Genomic DNA, 16228 nt, shown 5'->3' on the forward strand with positions numbered 1-16228 from the left:
ATTTAATCCCTTTGGATTGAGATTTTCACGTATTTTGATGAAAGTACCTTAAAGGGTTAAGCTTTTTAAATGGCACAACAGTCAAGATTCTTAAATAAAGATATAGGACACTGTGAGAAAAAATGTCAAGCATGAGAAGGGAATTTATTATATTTATTTTGAACTTCTGTTTTTGTTCGGAGCAATAAACTAAAGTCCAGTGAACATTCCGAAATGTTTTTAAAAAAAAATAGACGGGGTTATAACTAGAGAGAGGATTTAAAGTGAAAACAAAACTTTATAGTCATTTTCACAAAGTACAGGGAAGGATGATCTATTATTATTTAGCATTTTCTTCTAGTTATACTTGTAAATATGTAAATAAATAACTTCAGGGGTGCAAATAATCCTACCCCCTTTTGGGATATGTTGGGTCATTATTTATTTATCTACTTATTTTTACCTTCACTAACGAAAGCTGGGGCGAAGGTTATGTTTGTGTTTTTTCGTTCATTGGTACGTATTTTACCAACAAAAACTATTAAACCCAATTGCATGAAATTTCAGGACGGTTTCATTACGTTTTAAGAGCGATTGGGTCAAAGGTCAAGATCCAAAAATGTATTTTCTTCATAATTTGCTCACTCTATCGTTTTGTTTTGTTGTTGTTCCCACGTGTCCCAAATCAAACTCAACCGATTCAGTCGTTTGAAACTATAACCGAACCCACGCAGGATAGAACAGACCAAAAACAAAATGTTTTTTCCAAAACATCCTTTAATCATCCACATCCCTGTCGAGTAAACAACGTTTTCTTCATCTTCACTGCTCAATACTGGGAACTGTTTGGCGAGAAAAAACAAAAATAATAAGCAAAAGTTTGTGTGTTTCAGGTCTTGGCAGTGTCGGTATAAAAAAGGAAGAATATCTCCAGTTAAGTGCAGATTTTTTGTTGTTGTTTTGTTTTGTTAAAAAGAGGCACTTCTTCATCACAGTGTGCAGAAACCAAACATGCTTCTTTTAAAGAAAGACTAGAAGTCTTTTTTAACAGTCTGATGGTGTGAATCTGTGCAGGAATACTGTTTGGATTAAAGTCAGATTGACTCCCGTCAGTCGGACTGCTGGAAACCAGCGAGGAAATGATGAAATCCTGCCGTTACTTTAAGATTCAGCTGAATACTTTCTCACTTAACCCTCAATTTGTTCCATTTATTTGATTTTAAATCACCCGGTGTGTTCCATTTCTAATCAGATCGGTGAAAACTATCTAAAAACATCATCGTTACTGCAGATCTGAAGCCATGGGAGGAAAAAAGAAGCATTGAAATACTTTTCAGAGTACATATAAAGTCCCAACATTGATTGAAAAACCTCAAAAATATAGATTTTTTTTTTGTTGTCAGAATAACCTCAGCTCCTAATAAATAAAAAGCACTTGTACAGGTTAAGGTGTGTGTTGCAGTCTTCACTCCTCCACACACACACACACACACACACACTGGTGAGTATCACATCAGCTTAAATTAAGTTAAATAACTTATGACGAGGCACATTTACAGTCGGAGGAGTTTCCTTCACGCCACCGGCGGTTCATATAGTGCACTGGGGGAGGGGGGGGTTGGGGGTGCGTTTGATTTTAATACCCACATCCTTGCAGCAAAAATAAAAACAGAATCTATTGAAACACGTTTGGAGTTGTTCTTTTTTCTTAAAGTCTAAAAGAAGAATCAGTTTTTTTAATTGAAGTATCTCCTTTACCAGAGGTCTGCAACCTGCAGCTCTTTAGCCCCCTCTAGTGGCTCCCTGAAGCCTTCAGGAAATTATATGTAAATATACATTTGATCTTATTTTGAACTTTAATGTTTATTTATTGATGTGCATGTATTTTTACCAGCTTTTCACAAAAACTATCGACCCGAATTGCATCAAATTTAAAGTGGTGACATAACGTCATCAGTTTTAAACCAACGCCAAAATGTTCGGTTTTGAATTCCCCATCTTCTGATATGTCACATGATGCAGTGACATTATTACCCAGGGTAGTGGTTTCCATGGTGACAAATGTGGCGTTGGCGAAGTGAGAGCGGTTGCAGACCCCTGGCCAATACGTTTAATCCCCTCACTTGATGGTGGCGAGGTTGATTAACTGTGGTTAAAATGGCTGCAGTCCAACACACACTGAACCGTCGGAGTCCGTTGAGCGACGGTGGGGGGGGGGGGGGGGGGGGGGGGGGGGGTCAGTGTGTGTCCCCTGCTGTGAACGCTGGGTTTCCTCGCGGCGCCTCCAGACCCGACGCGGCGCCATCTTTGGTACAGTCTGTGGGTGCTGGGTGTGTGGGGTGTGGTTGTGTTTTGGAGGCGTCGCCCGGGGCGGAGTGCAGCGCTGCTACGGCGCCGTTCTGAGGCGACGGGTGGTGGTTAGATACCTGGTCACAAGGGAGGGGGGGTGGGGGGGGTGACAGTGAGCTCCTGCATTGATGTTATTGGTTGTTAGAAGAGTCGACGGGTAAAAGAAGCAGCAGCAGGCAGCAAGAGCAGCACATTCTTATCGTTTCAGGACGCTTGATTTTTTTGTCGACGATTCTGGAGCCATGATCATTGTAGCTTTTGTGCTTAAAGTAACTTATTTAACTATGTAACTAACAACACTGGAGAGGAAGAAAATGTTTCGTTTTGATTTTCCTAATAAACTTAACGTTTGATTTGAAGACAATTTAAGGGAGGCTGGATACGTGAGAACGCCAGCTGATGGCTCCTTTCAGTGAACTTGAGAGCCAATCAGAGAGCGGGCAGAAGCAGGAAGTGGGCGGAGCAAGAGGAGCCGTCATGCAGGGAGGAATTCATGCAGCTCGCATGACGCCGTTAAAGCAGGCGTGGGACATTTACACACAGACGCATGCATGTACACGCCCACGACTTACACACACACACACACACACACACACACACACACACACACACACACACACACACACACGCACGCACACACACACACACAGAGTAGATTTGCATTGACCTTTGAACACACAGTCGTCTCACCTCTCTTCAGTGTGTGAGGGAAGCCAGACAGAAGAGGAAGAGGAGCCAGTTAGTGAAGAGGAAACATTGTAGAAGGAGTGTGTTATACACCAGCTTGATAAAAAAAACCAGAGCCCATCTAAAGACAGAGCTATTTTTAGATCTGGACTCTTTATTCCTTGTGTGTGTTCACCTGCAGTGGTTGAGTCTCTGGCGGCGGCCCGCTGTTCTTCATGCCGATCATCTCTCTGATCTGAACGATGGCGAAGGCGATGGTGACCCAGGGCGAGGCGGCGAGCACCCAGGCCGGCCGGTTCACGTCCTCCTGGTCCTCCTGGTGTTTGGTCTTCTGGACGGGCAGCGCCGGGGCCTGGCCGGTCGGGGCCGAGCCGCCGCCACCGCCGCCGTTCTGGCTCTGCACCAGGTCGATGGTGGCGATGGGAACCGGGCTGGAGGGCACCGGAATGTTCTCCGCCAACATTTTATCCTCTGAAAGGAGGTTAAGTCATAAAGTCAAACAAAATCAAAGAGACAAAGACGTTTCTGAGGACAATAGTGTGAATCAGACAGTGAAAGACAATGACCATCAAACAAATAGAGCATCTTCCTAATTCTCATTGTTAGATTTTAAAAAAAAATTTGTAGCTCAGATTCATAGATAATCACATTAAAAACAAAATTTTTCCCTTTACCGGAAAAATATATATAAATTTACTAAAGTTTCTGGATTTATTATTTGTAAAAACATGTGACCTGCCTTCAGAGATATCTGCTAAATATAAATTACTACAAACACTTTGATTGATCAGTGTCAGCTGGACTATATATCCAGCGTAGGGTTTTTAGTTTTCATTCACTAAGTCGTCGCCTGGAAACGAAGAAAACGTGGAAAAACAACGCTGTAGTTACAAACGGCACCATGAACTCAGGACACAGAACTCGCGCTGTCGCACCTTTGCCTTCACTTTCTGCACTCAGACACTGGATGAAGGCGAAGATGAGGAGGATGACGAGGGAGGCCATGCCGATCCCCCTGAAGGTGGCCGGAGCGCCTGCAGGGCAAAACAGAGCACAGCGGTTTTTTTCTCACAGGCCCAGCGACGCTGTATCACCACGACGACGACGGCGGCGGCTCGGCGTACCGAAGAAGTTGACGAACACTCCGCCCACCATGGCTCCACAGCCGCGGCCCAGCCCGAGGTGCAGCCCCTGCAGGATGCCCTGCGCAGACGTCCGGAGGGCCGGGGGCACCGCCGCGCTCAGGAAGGAGATGCAGGCCGCCCAGACGGAGGCGTGAGTCACTCCTGGCGGACACAGGGGACGAGAGCAGGTCACATGACGACGGCTTTCACCGTTGTTTACTCAGCGAAGCGTCTCAAACAAATCTCCAACCCCATCCTCGAATCACTTTACTTCATGGTTTTAGGCAGCGCGCCGTCCAGCCGTCCAGGACGGTCAATTTTTTGGGAAAAGACGGACGACAAAATAGCGGACGTGTTGCTGAAAGTCTCTAAAAAGGCCATCACCACTTGTCACCGTCTAATCTCGTCTAAATACGTCGTTTTTCGTAGAAAAATAGCGAATTAATCAGCTGGAGTACACAACTCACAACTAATTCTATAGAGCTATGATCCATCTCATCTTTCATTTCCAAAACATGGACGCATGTTTGCACTTCGGTACGTCGTTCATGCTTTTCATTTTAAAATCAACAATATTCTTTGCTGTGAAAATCTTTGAATTTTAAAAGACATTTCAAGGAATTGAAGTTTTTCTAAGCTTCCTCCTTTTAAAGGAAGTCACTGCACCTCTGGCTGCGCTCGACCAGTTTCCACCGCAGCTGCACTCCACTGCGGCGGGCTGAGCAACCTGAAAGCGGCTCTACAGGAAACGCTGCACATTTGAAACAGCCGCTCCGCCACGTGACGGAATTTCCACGACCTCCCGCACCGACACACAGCCGACGGTGGCGTTTCACACCACCGCCTGCCTAGATAAACACGGTCCCGCCCAGTCGGCCCCGAAGTGGAGAGCTGCTTTACCTTGGAGGACCTCCATGGGCAGAACGACCCAGGCGTTCTCGAGGTAGGAGATGTACAGGTAGCGGGCGGTGTTGCAGCCCAGGCCGATGTAAAGCACTCTAGGAGGAAAACAGACCAGTCATGCTCCGTCACTCTTGATTTGAAACACTCCAGCAGGAATTACCTGTCGCTTCACCCCTCCGCGGTGAAGCTACGCTCTCTCTTTACTCCCTGACAGCAGGGTTGTGTTTTGTTTTTAAAAACTTGACGTCAGGCTGATATCTGAACGGCGGCGCCGCCGCCGGCGAACACACCCGACATTCATCACTTCCATGTGTTCATTAGCAGACGGGATCATTTCAGTGTTTGCGGAGAGACGCACCTTCTCACTCTCCTCAGCGAAGAACTAAGTGTGATGGAAGTTTGTCAGCGGCTCCTGGCGGGTGTTTGTGTCGATTATTAATAAAGCTGACGATACCGAGACCCAGTCACACGGTGGGGACGCTGCCAGGAAATGGCTCGGATGTGGAGTCGACAACAGCTCATGATCGGGTTTGTTTAACATTCGACATCCTCAATAAGAAAACTGACTCCACCTTAAACCAAACCTGGACTCTTTAAATCAAGGGGGGTCTTTTGAAACGATCTACGACTCTTTAGAAAGAGAGCCAGACTTTATAAAACCAGATCTAGACTCTTTCTAGAGAAAGTACCTTCAATGGCACTCACAAGATTTCCCAATACCTCCAACAGCAGGTGGAGACTGAGCAGTGAAGCAGGAAGTGTGTCGTCAGTGGAGAGTTTGATAAAACACTCGGGGTGGGGGGGGTTATATAAACATCTGCTCTATGAACCAGTTTGACGGTTTAATTTGTCACAGTTCAATGACAAAGTCTCTGAGTGACGCACGTTTAGAAATCATCCGTCGTCGACTGCTTGACATTCCGCGGTGTGCGTTTCCTCGCGCGGCTCTGAAATCCAACCCGGCGCTCTCAGATGTCGGCTGCGGCCCTCGACTCGCCGCGACTGTGAAGCCCCGAGTGTCAATGACGGCTTTGTCTGGGGGAGACGCGCTCGCCCGGCTCGCCACCAGACACGGTGAGGCGGCCGGAGGACGGGGCACTACGCTCTGCTTCGTCTGCTTGTTGTCCACGGAATACATCGATCCAGTGCACCGGCCAACAATCCAGCTGTTACTAGTGCGTTGGAGGATTTCATTTGTTTCAGACGGGCCAACTTCACGCAAAAACTGATTGCGTGAAATAGTTTCAGACGGTTGTTGTCAAGCGGAGATTCCTTGTGAACGGTCCTTGAAAGTCTCTCAGTGTTTCTCTGGCTACGACACCGCCGCTTTAATTTTAGCCCGTAATCAACTTGCAATAAATAAAAGACAAACGTTCTACTTCTTAATCTTATGTACATTTGAAGGTAAAATAAAACCGACATGTGCTTGCGTGTTGAGATCAAATCCAACACTGGAACGTCTGAATCATCAAACTCCGGACATAACGGCGCCGCGCAGCGTCTTACCTGATGTGTCCCACCAGCTCGATGAACTTGTGGCTGGTGAAGTACGCGGCGAGCTCCGAGATGTGACTCAGGACGGAGCAGACGCCGAACAGCGTGGTGGTGCCGTGCAGGTCCTCCAGGTGCCAGTACAGGAAGCTGAAGACGAAGCCGTAGCCGAAGCCCATGAACCAGGCGACGAAGAGGACGGAGCTGTAGCGCACGGTGAAGAGCAGCCTCAGCAGGTCGCTGTAGTGGAACTCCTGCTGGGCGGCGGGCTGGGCGGCGGGCGTGGCGGCGGGGCTCTGGTTTGAAGGGCCGGACTCCGGCGGGGTCGCAGGGCTCGCCGGATCCTGCACCACCTCGGGAACCTCCTGTTGGTACTCGCCGCCTTTCTCAAAGTAGAACTGAGTGGCGACGATGAACGCGAGGCCCATCAGCACGCCGAAGACGATGAAGGCCAACCTGTAGTTGTGGAACTCGGGCAGGATGCAGCCGACGCCGTCGATGGCGACGGTGAGGTGTGTGTGGTCGATCCAGATGCCCACCAGCAGCATGGCCAGACCCCAACCCAGAGAGCCCCACATCCTCTGCAGGCCGTAGCGGTCGCGCGCCTTCCCCAGGTACTGCAGGGTCACGGTGTCCACGATGGTGACGGCGGGGGCACTGAAGAACTCGCCCACGATGATGACGAGCAGGATGATGAGGAAGATGTTCTGCACCTGCTCCGGGTTAAACACGATCTGGTACTGCTTGTCGGGGTCGGGGCCCAGCGTGGTGGAGTTGGCCTGGTCAGAGGGGGGCGGCGGCGTCGTGCCGTTGTCGCCATCCCGTTTGTATCTGAGCAGGTTAAAGCTCAGGAGACTCCGGCGACTTCTGGTGAGGTTGGCGGTGGTGTTAAGAGGGAGGGGGGTCGTGGGCAGCGGCGGCGCCGTCGTCGTGGAAGTCCCTATTTCCTCGCATTTCATCTCGGCTGGTTTGACAAAACCGATGCCGGAGTTAAACACCAGCCAGCACAGGACGGAGAACAGCAGCACCGCCTTCCCTTTCTTGAAGCGGTCGGCCACCACGCCCCAGAAGGGGGCGCTGCAGAACTCAATGAAGTAGCGTATGCCGACGAGCAGTCCGCTGCGGCTGGCCGACATGCCGAGCTGCTTGTAGTACACGGCCAGCAGGGGGTGCAGCGAGCCGTAGGCGGCGTAGAAGAAGAAGTAGAAGACTTTAGAGATGAGGAGGTGGTTGTTGATGCGGAGGCACATCCGCTCGCAGCAGTCGATGGACTCGGGCTGGACGGCGGGCGGCTGCTCGGGAGGGGCCTCCGGGGGGGGCGGAGGCGGCGTGGGGGCGCCCTCCTGCTGAGCCACCGACACGGTGTTGAATGGCTCAGACAGAACGTACTTCCTCTTCTGGTCCTCCTCATCGTCTGTCAGGATGGCTACCTTGTCGTCAGCTGGCATATCTGGAGGGACAGGAAGTGAAACACCAACTGAGAACAAAACGCTATAAACATTAACACGGACACTCTAGTGGACAGACGACTGTCAAAATAAAAGTCCCAGGAGAATATCGTTAAAATGGTTAAAGTGTCTTTCCTTCAAAAGGGCAAAATCTGATCAAATCTGGAAGAACTGGAAAAGATTGTTGTAATATTTCCCATTTTGATTGCTCATTTTTTCTAATTGCCTAATTTGTCAAATATGCTTTGTGCAACCCTTATTTTCCTTTTCATGTAGCGTAAACCTCCATGGGGCGTTGCACACTACATGAACCATGCTCTGTTGTGCATCTTCTGCATTTGCTTTATTCATTTTATTTTATTAAAAATACAAATCACTTCTAATGTTGGTATTTTAAGATGAAAGTGTTGTATTTGTTAAGTGGTTCCAAATAAAGAAATTCTAAAAAGATGAATGAAGTGTCCGTCCTTCCTGTGGCCATAAGACTCTATGACTCCTCCCTGTAGATTTTGGATAATTTCATCGTTTCTAAGTAAATATTAAGCCTTGGACACGTCAGTATTTAAAATTCCCTTGTTAATTTTGATCCTGTCTTATTTAATATTCAACTTTCTTTCTATCTATCCAGTGTGGAGCAATGCTGGGATTAATAAAGTATTTCTATTCTATTGTAAAATGTCTAAAATGCTGCAAATGAAGGATGAAAACACTAGAATTGGGTACAAAAACACCTGGAAACGTGATGAAACGTGTTTTGTGGCTCCAGGTAAATTTGATTTGGTTTGAAAACGTTACAGACTCCTGCTCTACTGGATCCACTCCAACGCTTGAATCATTTCATCTCTTTTTAAACCGTAAATAAAAGGTTATTAGTCAATCCTGATGACAACGATCAACCTGAAGCCAAATATCTTCTTTTTTTCCAATCGAGATTCAACGTCTTCATCCACAAAACTCAGTTTCACATTTAATCTGGTGGTGAAAGTGTTTGATTTGTACACAAATAATAAGAAACTGGAATATTTCTGATCCTTTATAAAATCATCCAGATTATTTAGAAATCACAAGGGAGACCGATGGAGGTCCTCGGACCTCAGCTTGGAAACCGCCCGGCTGTCAGTGACGGTTTCCACGCGGAAGTGTTTTCTCCATGTCGAACAAAAGCCTCCGTTTCTTTACTCGGAAAAAGGAAAAAGACAAGCGAACCAAAACACGTCGGAAATGTCCCCGAATGACGTCACTGATACCAGAACCGGTTAAACGAGGGGAGAATAGAAAAATATTTATTAATATTATTACTCTTTACGTTGACTCCACTGTAAGGTCAATAAACCGGTTTAATAATGAAGGAATGAAGTTGATAGAAAGAAAAAGCAGGTGAATTGTCCTTACCTGCTCAGGTCACCGCTCCCATTAAACTATGACTGCGCTGTTTTTAGATTATTTCTGCTCGTCCGGACATTTTTTCTTTCTTTGTTTCTTTCTTTCTCTATTTCCTCACATTAACCTCCTCCGGTTTGTAATCTTCCGTGATGAAACCCAGGATTAAATCAACCGGGAGTGCTCCATGTTTCACTCCCGGTGAGGATTGAACGTGTTTCTGAGGCGCGTCTGTGTCTTTGTATGGAGGAACAACAGCAACCCGTCGGACCGGAGATCCCACCTGTCCGCGCGCACGAGACGCGCGCGCACGCACACACCCAGACAGTCGAGTCAAACGACGTCATCCTTCTTACTTCCGCTCAATTCTTTCAAAATTAAACTAACTTTTATAATCAAAATCATAATAATAATCAAAAAAGAGCAATAAAAAACAACTTGTTTTATTATTATTCATTGAGAAATATTTGTACAAACAATAAATAGATGGAAGGGTTTATCCTCTGAATAAAGGGCAACTTGAGCAATTCCAGTATTTTCATAAGAACAAGCTTTATTAAAAAACACTCTTCAAATTTTAAATACACTTGATATTTTTTTGTTATTTCTTAAGTTTCTAATTTTTTGAGATGTAATTGTACTTATATATTGTTTCTACCTCTTTTTTTCAACCTATTTGTACCAAGATTTTTTTACTTTTTAAACTCACTTTTAGTCCTGTCAGTGAGTGAGTACCTGTCCATTTCAGTACTCTATGCTGCTTATGTTTTCCTTTGGGTTTTTTTTTTAATGCGTCTGTGTGGATTGTCCGATGCTTTCTGTCAAAAGGAATCTACCTACGGTTAAAAAAATATAGTCAAGTTGACCCACATTGACCTTGTTTTGCCCTGAACACCGTCTTTAATGTGAAATTCTGGCACACAAAATAGAGATCCAACAACCAAATACGTAAATTTAAACTGTTAAATTGCAAAATTTCTCTCTGAGAGTAATACTTTTCTATTCTTCTCTATTCTATTCATAATACAACAATTTTAGAATTTACACGAAGATCGTATTGTTTGTGCTCTTACTTGTTACACTTCCGGTGTGGTTCGTTGATAACTTTCGGTGACTTCGCCTGAACTCCGCCTGAACGTCTCCTGGCTCTCAATTAAAGGGAAAACTTTTATTAATCACAGTGCAAACATACAGTCTGAGTAAACATGAGCTACAGTTGACTTTAAGTCTCTCTGGGGAAAGGAAATAAAATATCAAATCTCTATTTTAACATTGTAAGAGCGCTTTGAGATGTTTGTTGATGTGATTTAGCGCTTTACAAATAAAATTGAATTGAATTATTTCATACATTTTAATAATAAATTATGTAATTACATGTATGGCTAAAACGATACCCCAGGGATTTTAACCAACACTTAGAAACATATCTGCTCCGAATTCGTGGAAATGCAGTTCCAGAAGAGGAAATAAACAAACCTGACCTGCCGCTTCAGGTAAAAAAAAGAAAGAGCGAGCTTTGGTGAAGTGAATGATTTGTACCAGCAGGGGGCGACACAGACGGAGGCTTTCAAGACATGAAACGTGAGACAAGATCCAGTTTAATGGACAGAGTAACACACAACTGCTGCTTTATTTTATATAAAAGTGTACAAGTGTTGTTGATTTATGACTACGTGAGAGATTTTCTGGGAATTCCTTGGTGTGAAGCAGAAGGAGAATCTTTCCAGAGTCTGAAATATGAAGGAGAGATTGAGGCCCCGTTTCCACGACAACCAAAACATGTACTGGGAAAAACTCCCTTAACTCTTAGGGGGTCCGTTTACACCACAACAGTGCTCGGATCCACTGCAACCGTGACTTTTTCATACCGGCTCCCAAGGTGGAACTTTTCTTTCATGGTTGTGGTTACTGTCAATATCGGTAGTTTTATAGTCAATATCGGTAGTTTTATAGTCGATATTGGTAGTTTTATAGTCGATATCGGTAGTTTTATAGTCAATATCGGTAGTTTTATAGTCGATATCGGTAGTTTTATAGTTAAAAAGCATGACAGCATCCAATTCATCATCAGTTGGCTACTCTCGATTTTGTTCATGTTTATAACATAATGTTCTCTGAACACGTGTGTGGTGTGTGGTTTCATTACAAAAATAAGCAACAGCGCCCCCTTGTGTCCCGGCATGCTAACTGCATCGTTGTCAGTGTGTCTGCTGCTGCAGTGTAAACGCAAACGTTGTCGTGGAAACGGGGCCTTGGGCAGAGTGAGAAATGGAGCATCAGGCAGATTAAAGCAGAGTGTCAGTAGTCCGACTCGTCCGAGAGGTCGGCCTGCTGCGTCCAGTGCAGGCCCTTCTTCCTCTTCTTCCTCTTCCTCTCGCCCATCACCATGGCGGCCAGCACGGTGATCACCACGGTGATGGTGATGATGAGCACGGTGACGGTCTCGGCGATGCACAGCTCGGTGTCCACGTCCATCAGCAGGTAGTCGCGCAGGACGGGCGGCGTTTGGCACGTCAGGTTGAAGTAGTCATCCAGGAAGAGGCGCTGGATGCTGCGCAGCTTCCGGAAGACTCTCTGCAGGTCGCAGTCGCAGTTCCAGGGGTTCCCCTCCAGCAGGATGTGCGTGCTGTAGGTGTGGATGCTCAGGAAGGTCTTGAAGTAGACGGTGGTCATCCGGTTGCCCGCCAGGTTGAGTAAAGTCATGCTGGTGAGCGGCTTGAACACGCCCATCTCCGTCTCGACGATCCGGTTGCCGGCCAGGTTGAGGACCTCCAGCGAGCGCAGCATGGAGAAGATGCCGCTCCGCAGCGCCGTCAGCTTGTTGTTCTCCAGGTGGAGCTGGCGCAGCGAGCTCATGGAGGCGAAGGCCCTCACCTGCACGGTGTGGATGGCGTTCCCGGTCAGGTTGAGCCTCTGCAGGCCGTCCAGGTGCAGGAAGCTGCGGCTGTCCAGGCCCGTCAGGCGGTTGTGGGCCAGCTGCAGCTCCCGTAGGAACACCAGGCCGATGGAGAAGCCATCCGTCAGGGCGGAGATGCGGTTCCAGCTCAGGTCCAGCTTCTGCAGGAACTCCAGCTGGGAGAACGCTCCGTCCTCCACCGTGCTGATGTTGTTGTTCTGCAGGAGCAGCACCCGGAGCTTGCGGGCGGTGCCGAAGGAGCGGTTGGGGACGCCGGCGATGTGGTTGTCGGAGAGGTCCAGGAGCTCGGTGGTGGCGGGGACTCGGCCCGGCAGCCGCGTGAAGCCGGCCCGCGAGCAGATGGTGAACTTGAGGTCGCCGCGGCAGTCGCAGCCGGACTCGCACCAGCCGCCATGAGAGCGGGACGACGCCTCCGCCGCCAGCAGGAGGAGCAGCAGCGCCTCCTTCATGGCTCTGACACACAGAGGGAGGGGGTCGTTATCCAATATGACCTTTTCACAGCTCTGATACACACAGCAGAGTCTCAGTTTACACATTGGTATCGTGATACACATAATTAGTGCAACTGATGAAAATGATTCTGGCGTAGAGTCCAAGACGGCCTCCATTTCTCCTCCTGAGGCTCCGACGTACTCCCATAACAACAAGAAGAAAGTTCTTCTGTGACGTCAGCCAGCTGCCGAATATTTTGTTTTGTTCTTCAGGAAATTGCATACTCCGAGAAGAAGCTGGGCGAACCCGTAAGCCACGCCCCCTCACAGCAGGTACTCTTGTTTTAACTTCCTAACCGCGCAGCTTATTTCTCGCTTTAACTGGTTTTCAGAAAAACATTTCGCTGAACTGTTTCAGTCATAAAAGAGAACGTTTGCGTCCAATTCGCCATGTTGGTCCAATTTTAACGTTTTTTACTGACAGCCCCGAGTGATGCGTTCAGGGGCATCGCGTAAACCCCCATCTGTGCTACTTGCTACATGCGAGCAAGCTTTGCGGATCACGTGGCAGCGAGGCTACATGCTGACGAAAGTCGGGGCACATACAATAGCGAGGCGACATGCTACATGCTAACAAGCCTTGGGGCTCACACGGTAGCGAGGCTACATGCTGACGAAAGTCGGGGCACATACAATAGCGAGGCTACATGCTACATGCTAACCAGCTTCAGGACTCACACGGTAGCGAGGCTACATGCTGACAAAATCCGGGGCACATACAATAGCGAGGCTACATGCTACAAGCTAACAAGCGTTGGGGCTCACACGGTAGTGAGGCTACATGCTACATGCTAACCAGCTTCAGGGCTCACACGGTAGCGAGGCTACATGCTACATGCTAACAAGATTTGGCGCAGAGACAGTGGTGAAGCTACATGCTAACAAACATTGCGACTCACTCAGTAGCCAGGCTACATGCTACATGCTAAACATAGACACAGACTTGTGGCGGAATGTGGAAGTAAACAAGAAAAAATCTGACCAATCACACTAGAGTTTGTGGACCACGCTGCAGAACTTCATCAAATTTCCTTCGGCCAGAGGGAGTTTGCCGTAGAAAATGAGGTCATTTTGTTTGGCAAAACCGAGGCGTGCCAAACTTTGTTCTTGTTCTCATGGAGTAGGAATTGACCTTTAGTCCCATCGGCCCCTTGAACTTGAATCTTTTGAGGCGAGATCCATTGATCCGTACTCACAGGAGACTAAACCAAGACCAGCTTCGATCATAACATCCAACAAATACCACAATCTGACCAAAATTCTACTTTTACAACCAGAGCAAGCAGAGCAGTTTCATACATGAAGCACAATAGATGATAAATAAATGATCAGGTTTTCTGGTCCACACCCGACTTACGGAATATGGACTTTTCTGTGCAGTTAAACATCGAATCACTTGTTTTCCAGAGTTTCTGATGATCTGGAAGCTCCGTACTTCGGACTCTAATCCATCAGAGGGAATTCATTTGCTGGAAGCTGCGTCATCCGGTGAAGTTCAGCGAGATTAAACGCAGACAAATAGTCTCGTATCGTCGTTCACTTTGTGAAACGTTCTTATTTTTAGCAGGAGCCAAGACAACAGTGAAATTAAAAACTTCAAGTTCTGTGAAGTCTCAGAGCGACATTTACTTCCTGCCAGGTTAAGAGCAACCAGAGCGGATTCTGATAGTAAGAAGATGAAAAACAATAGAATTAACTTACCGTCTTCGGTGTGTGTGTGTGTGTGTGTGTGTGTGTGTGTGTGTGTGTGTGTGTGTGTGTGTGTGTGTGTGTGGACCCGCTGACAGCCGTCAACACGCAGCCGGCAGCAGCAGGTGGAGGCTGCGCATGATGGAGGCAGGCGAGGCTCGTCTGGAAAACTCCACAAAGGCAGAGTGATGGAAAGAAAACGCAGAGGGGGGGAGCTCCTCAATTATTAACCACGCCGAGCCGTGCCGAGGGAGGGAGGGAGGGGGGGGGTGGGGGGATGGGGGGGGAGGGAGGGGGGTTATCGCAGAGGATGGTTTAAAGAGATTGAAGCCAAACTGGGCCACAGAGCCGAGAATTAGAGGGTCTGGGACGGATCTGATTGATTGCAGGCGGACACCGCGGCGTTTATCTCCACCCAGGGAGGGGGCGTGATTATTTATAGATTCATGGAGGGTAAACGAGGCCTTTCACCTGTAGCACAGGTTTGAGAGGGAGAGGAGGAAAACTTAATCATATATTCTGAAAAAGGCTGTAAAACAGAGAAAATCTAACTGTTTTACGTGATTGAAGACGGTGAGAAAATGAAAAATGAATAAAAGAATAAAAAAAGAAAATAGATCAAAATTCTAATAATGTGTTAAGTTACTTTGTGGGGTGATTAAACATTAAATGGATTTATAGTCAAGTACGACAATTTCTTTCTTTTTCTTTCCTTTTTTCTTTCTTTCCCCCATTCTTTCTTTCTTTGCCTTTTTCTTCAGAAATGTTTTTTAAATATTATTCGTTTATCTGTTAAAACACACAATAGACAATGTAAACCAAACGAATTAAAAAAAAAAATGTTAGACACTATTTGTGACGCTGAAAATAAATAAATCCATATTTACACTGTCTGTAATGCAAAATGTTAAACAAACAAAAAAAGATTCTATATCATCAAATGTGAATTTTAATAAAGAAAACTGAATAGAGAAAGAATTTTTTGTGAATCTGGTCACACGAGGTCCACAGTCAGAGAAATGTGGGCTGATTGACCTTTGACCTCGGAGTGAGGAATCTCTCTCTGATCTGTTGATGAAGTGGTGACATGTGACATGATTCCCTCTCATGTGTACGACGACGACGAGGAGGCAGCGACGTATTGAACAGATGAAGTCACAGAGATGAAGATTACACTAATGCGTCCAAATCCCTCCGGATCAGATAAAACCGCCGCCACGCCGCCACGCCGCCACGCCGCCACGCCGCCACGCCGACCACCTCACGGGAATCAGAGCCAGGAGCTCCATGTTTAGCCTAAATTCTGTGTTTTCGGCTTTTTTTTGCTGAGTCAAACATTTGTGGCATTTCCTCTGGGATTTAAAAAAAAACAGTTGTCTGGTTGAAAACTGGAACTCCAAGAACGTCCAAGAATCCAGTTCTGGTCAACGTTTTTAGTTTTTCTCAGCACTGTGAACTCATTGACAGACTTGATTTCACACTAATTCCAGACTTGATTTCATATTAATTTCAAACGAGTTTCAGACTTGATTTATGACCTAGTTTCAGACTTGATTTCAGACTCACCGAGCTCATATTAACTCATTGACACCCAGGAAGAACATGCAGTCTCCACACACACTCCATGTGAGTGCGAGGTTAGAGATGTTGAAGCCAGTCAGATCTTCTCTGAGGTGGTGGTGGAGGTGGTGGTGGAGGTGGTGCAGCCTTGTTTCCTCTCATTGATATCGGGTGTCTCCTGCGATCGGGTTTCACAGCTCTGACCTGAAT

General features: G+C 46.8%; 2 protein-coding genes across 2 annotated transcripts; both read right to left on the reverse strand.

The window, feature by feature from the left end:
* Positions 1 to 744: 744 nt before the first annotated feature.
* Positions 745 to 9622, reverse strand: LOC308127704 (major facilitator superfamily domain-containing protein 6-like). The gene is made up of 7 exons (XM_080492925.1): positions 9374 to 9622; positions 6549 to 7983; positions 5040 to 5137; positions 4140 to 4301; positions 3951 to 4049; positions 3191 to 3486; positions 745 to 2405 (listed from the first exon to the last, which is right to left on the reverse strand). The coding sequence occupies exons 2-7, from the start codon at positions 7979 to 7981 to the stop codon at positions 2217 to 2219; spliced, it is 2277 nt and encodes a 758-aa protein (XP_080349051.1). The 5' UTR covers positions 7982 to 7983; positions 9374 to 9622; the 3' UTR covers positions 745 to 2216.
* A 1320-nt stretch (positions 9623 to 10942) lies between these two features.
* Positions 10943 to 14492, reverse strand: LOC308127706 (uncharacterized protein). Its single transcript, XM_080492927.1, has 2 exons — positions 14471 to 14492; positions 10943 to 12731 (listed from the first exon to the last, which is right to left on the reverse strand). Exon 2 carries the CDS (start codon positions 12725 to 12727, stop codon positions 11660 to 11662), a length of 1068 nt encoding a protein of 355 aa, XP_080349053.1. The 5' UTR covers positions 12728 to 12731; positions 14471 to 14492; the 3' UTR covers positions 10943 to 11659.
* Between the last annotated feature and the right edge of the window lie 1736 nt (positions 14493 to 16228).

This window comes from Lipophrys pholis (genome assembly GCF_963383615.2).
Source record: "Lipophrys pholis genome assembly, chromosome: 23".
Taxonomy (NCBI): domain Eukaryota; kingdom Metazoa; phylum Chordata; class Actinopteri; order Blenniiformes; family Blenniidae; genus Lipophrys; species Lipophrys pholis.

Coding starts and splice junctions, on each gene's coding strand:
- LOC308127706 (XM_080492927.1), bottom strand. CDS start 12,727: ATGAAGGAGGCGCTGCTGCTCCTCCTGCTGGCGGCGGAGGCGTCGTCC.
- LOC308127704 (XM_080492925.1), bottom strand. CDS start 7,981: ATGCCAGCTGACGACAAGGTAGCCATCCTGACAGACGATGAGGAGGAC. Junction 4,302..5,039: donor GCCCATGGAGGTCCTCCAAG/GTAAAGCAGCTC, acceptor TGTGTCCGCCAG/GAGTGACTCACGCCTCCGTC. Junction 4,050..4,139: donor AGTGTTCGTCAACTTCTTCG/GTACGCCGAGCC, acceptor TTTGCCCTGCAG/GCGCTCCGGCCACCTTCAGG.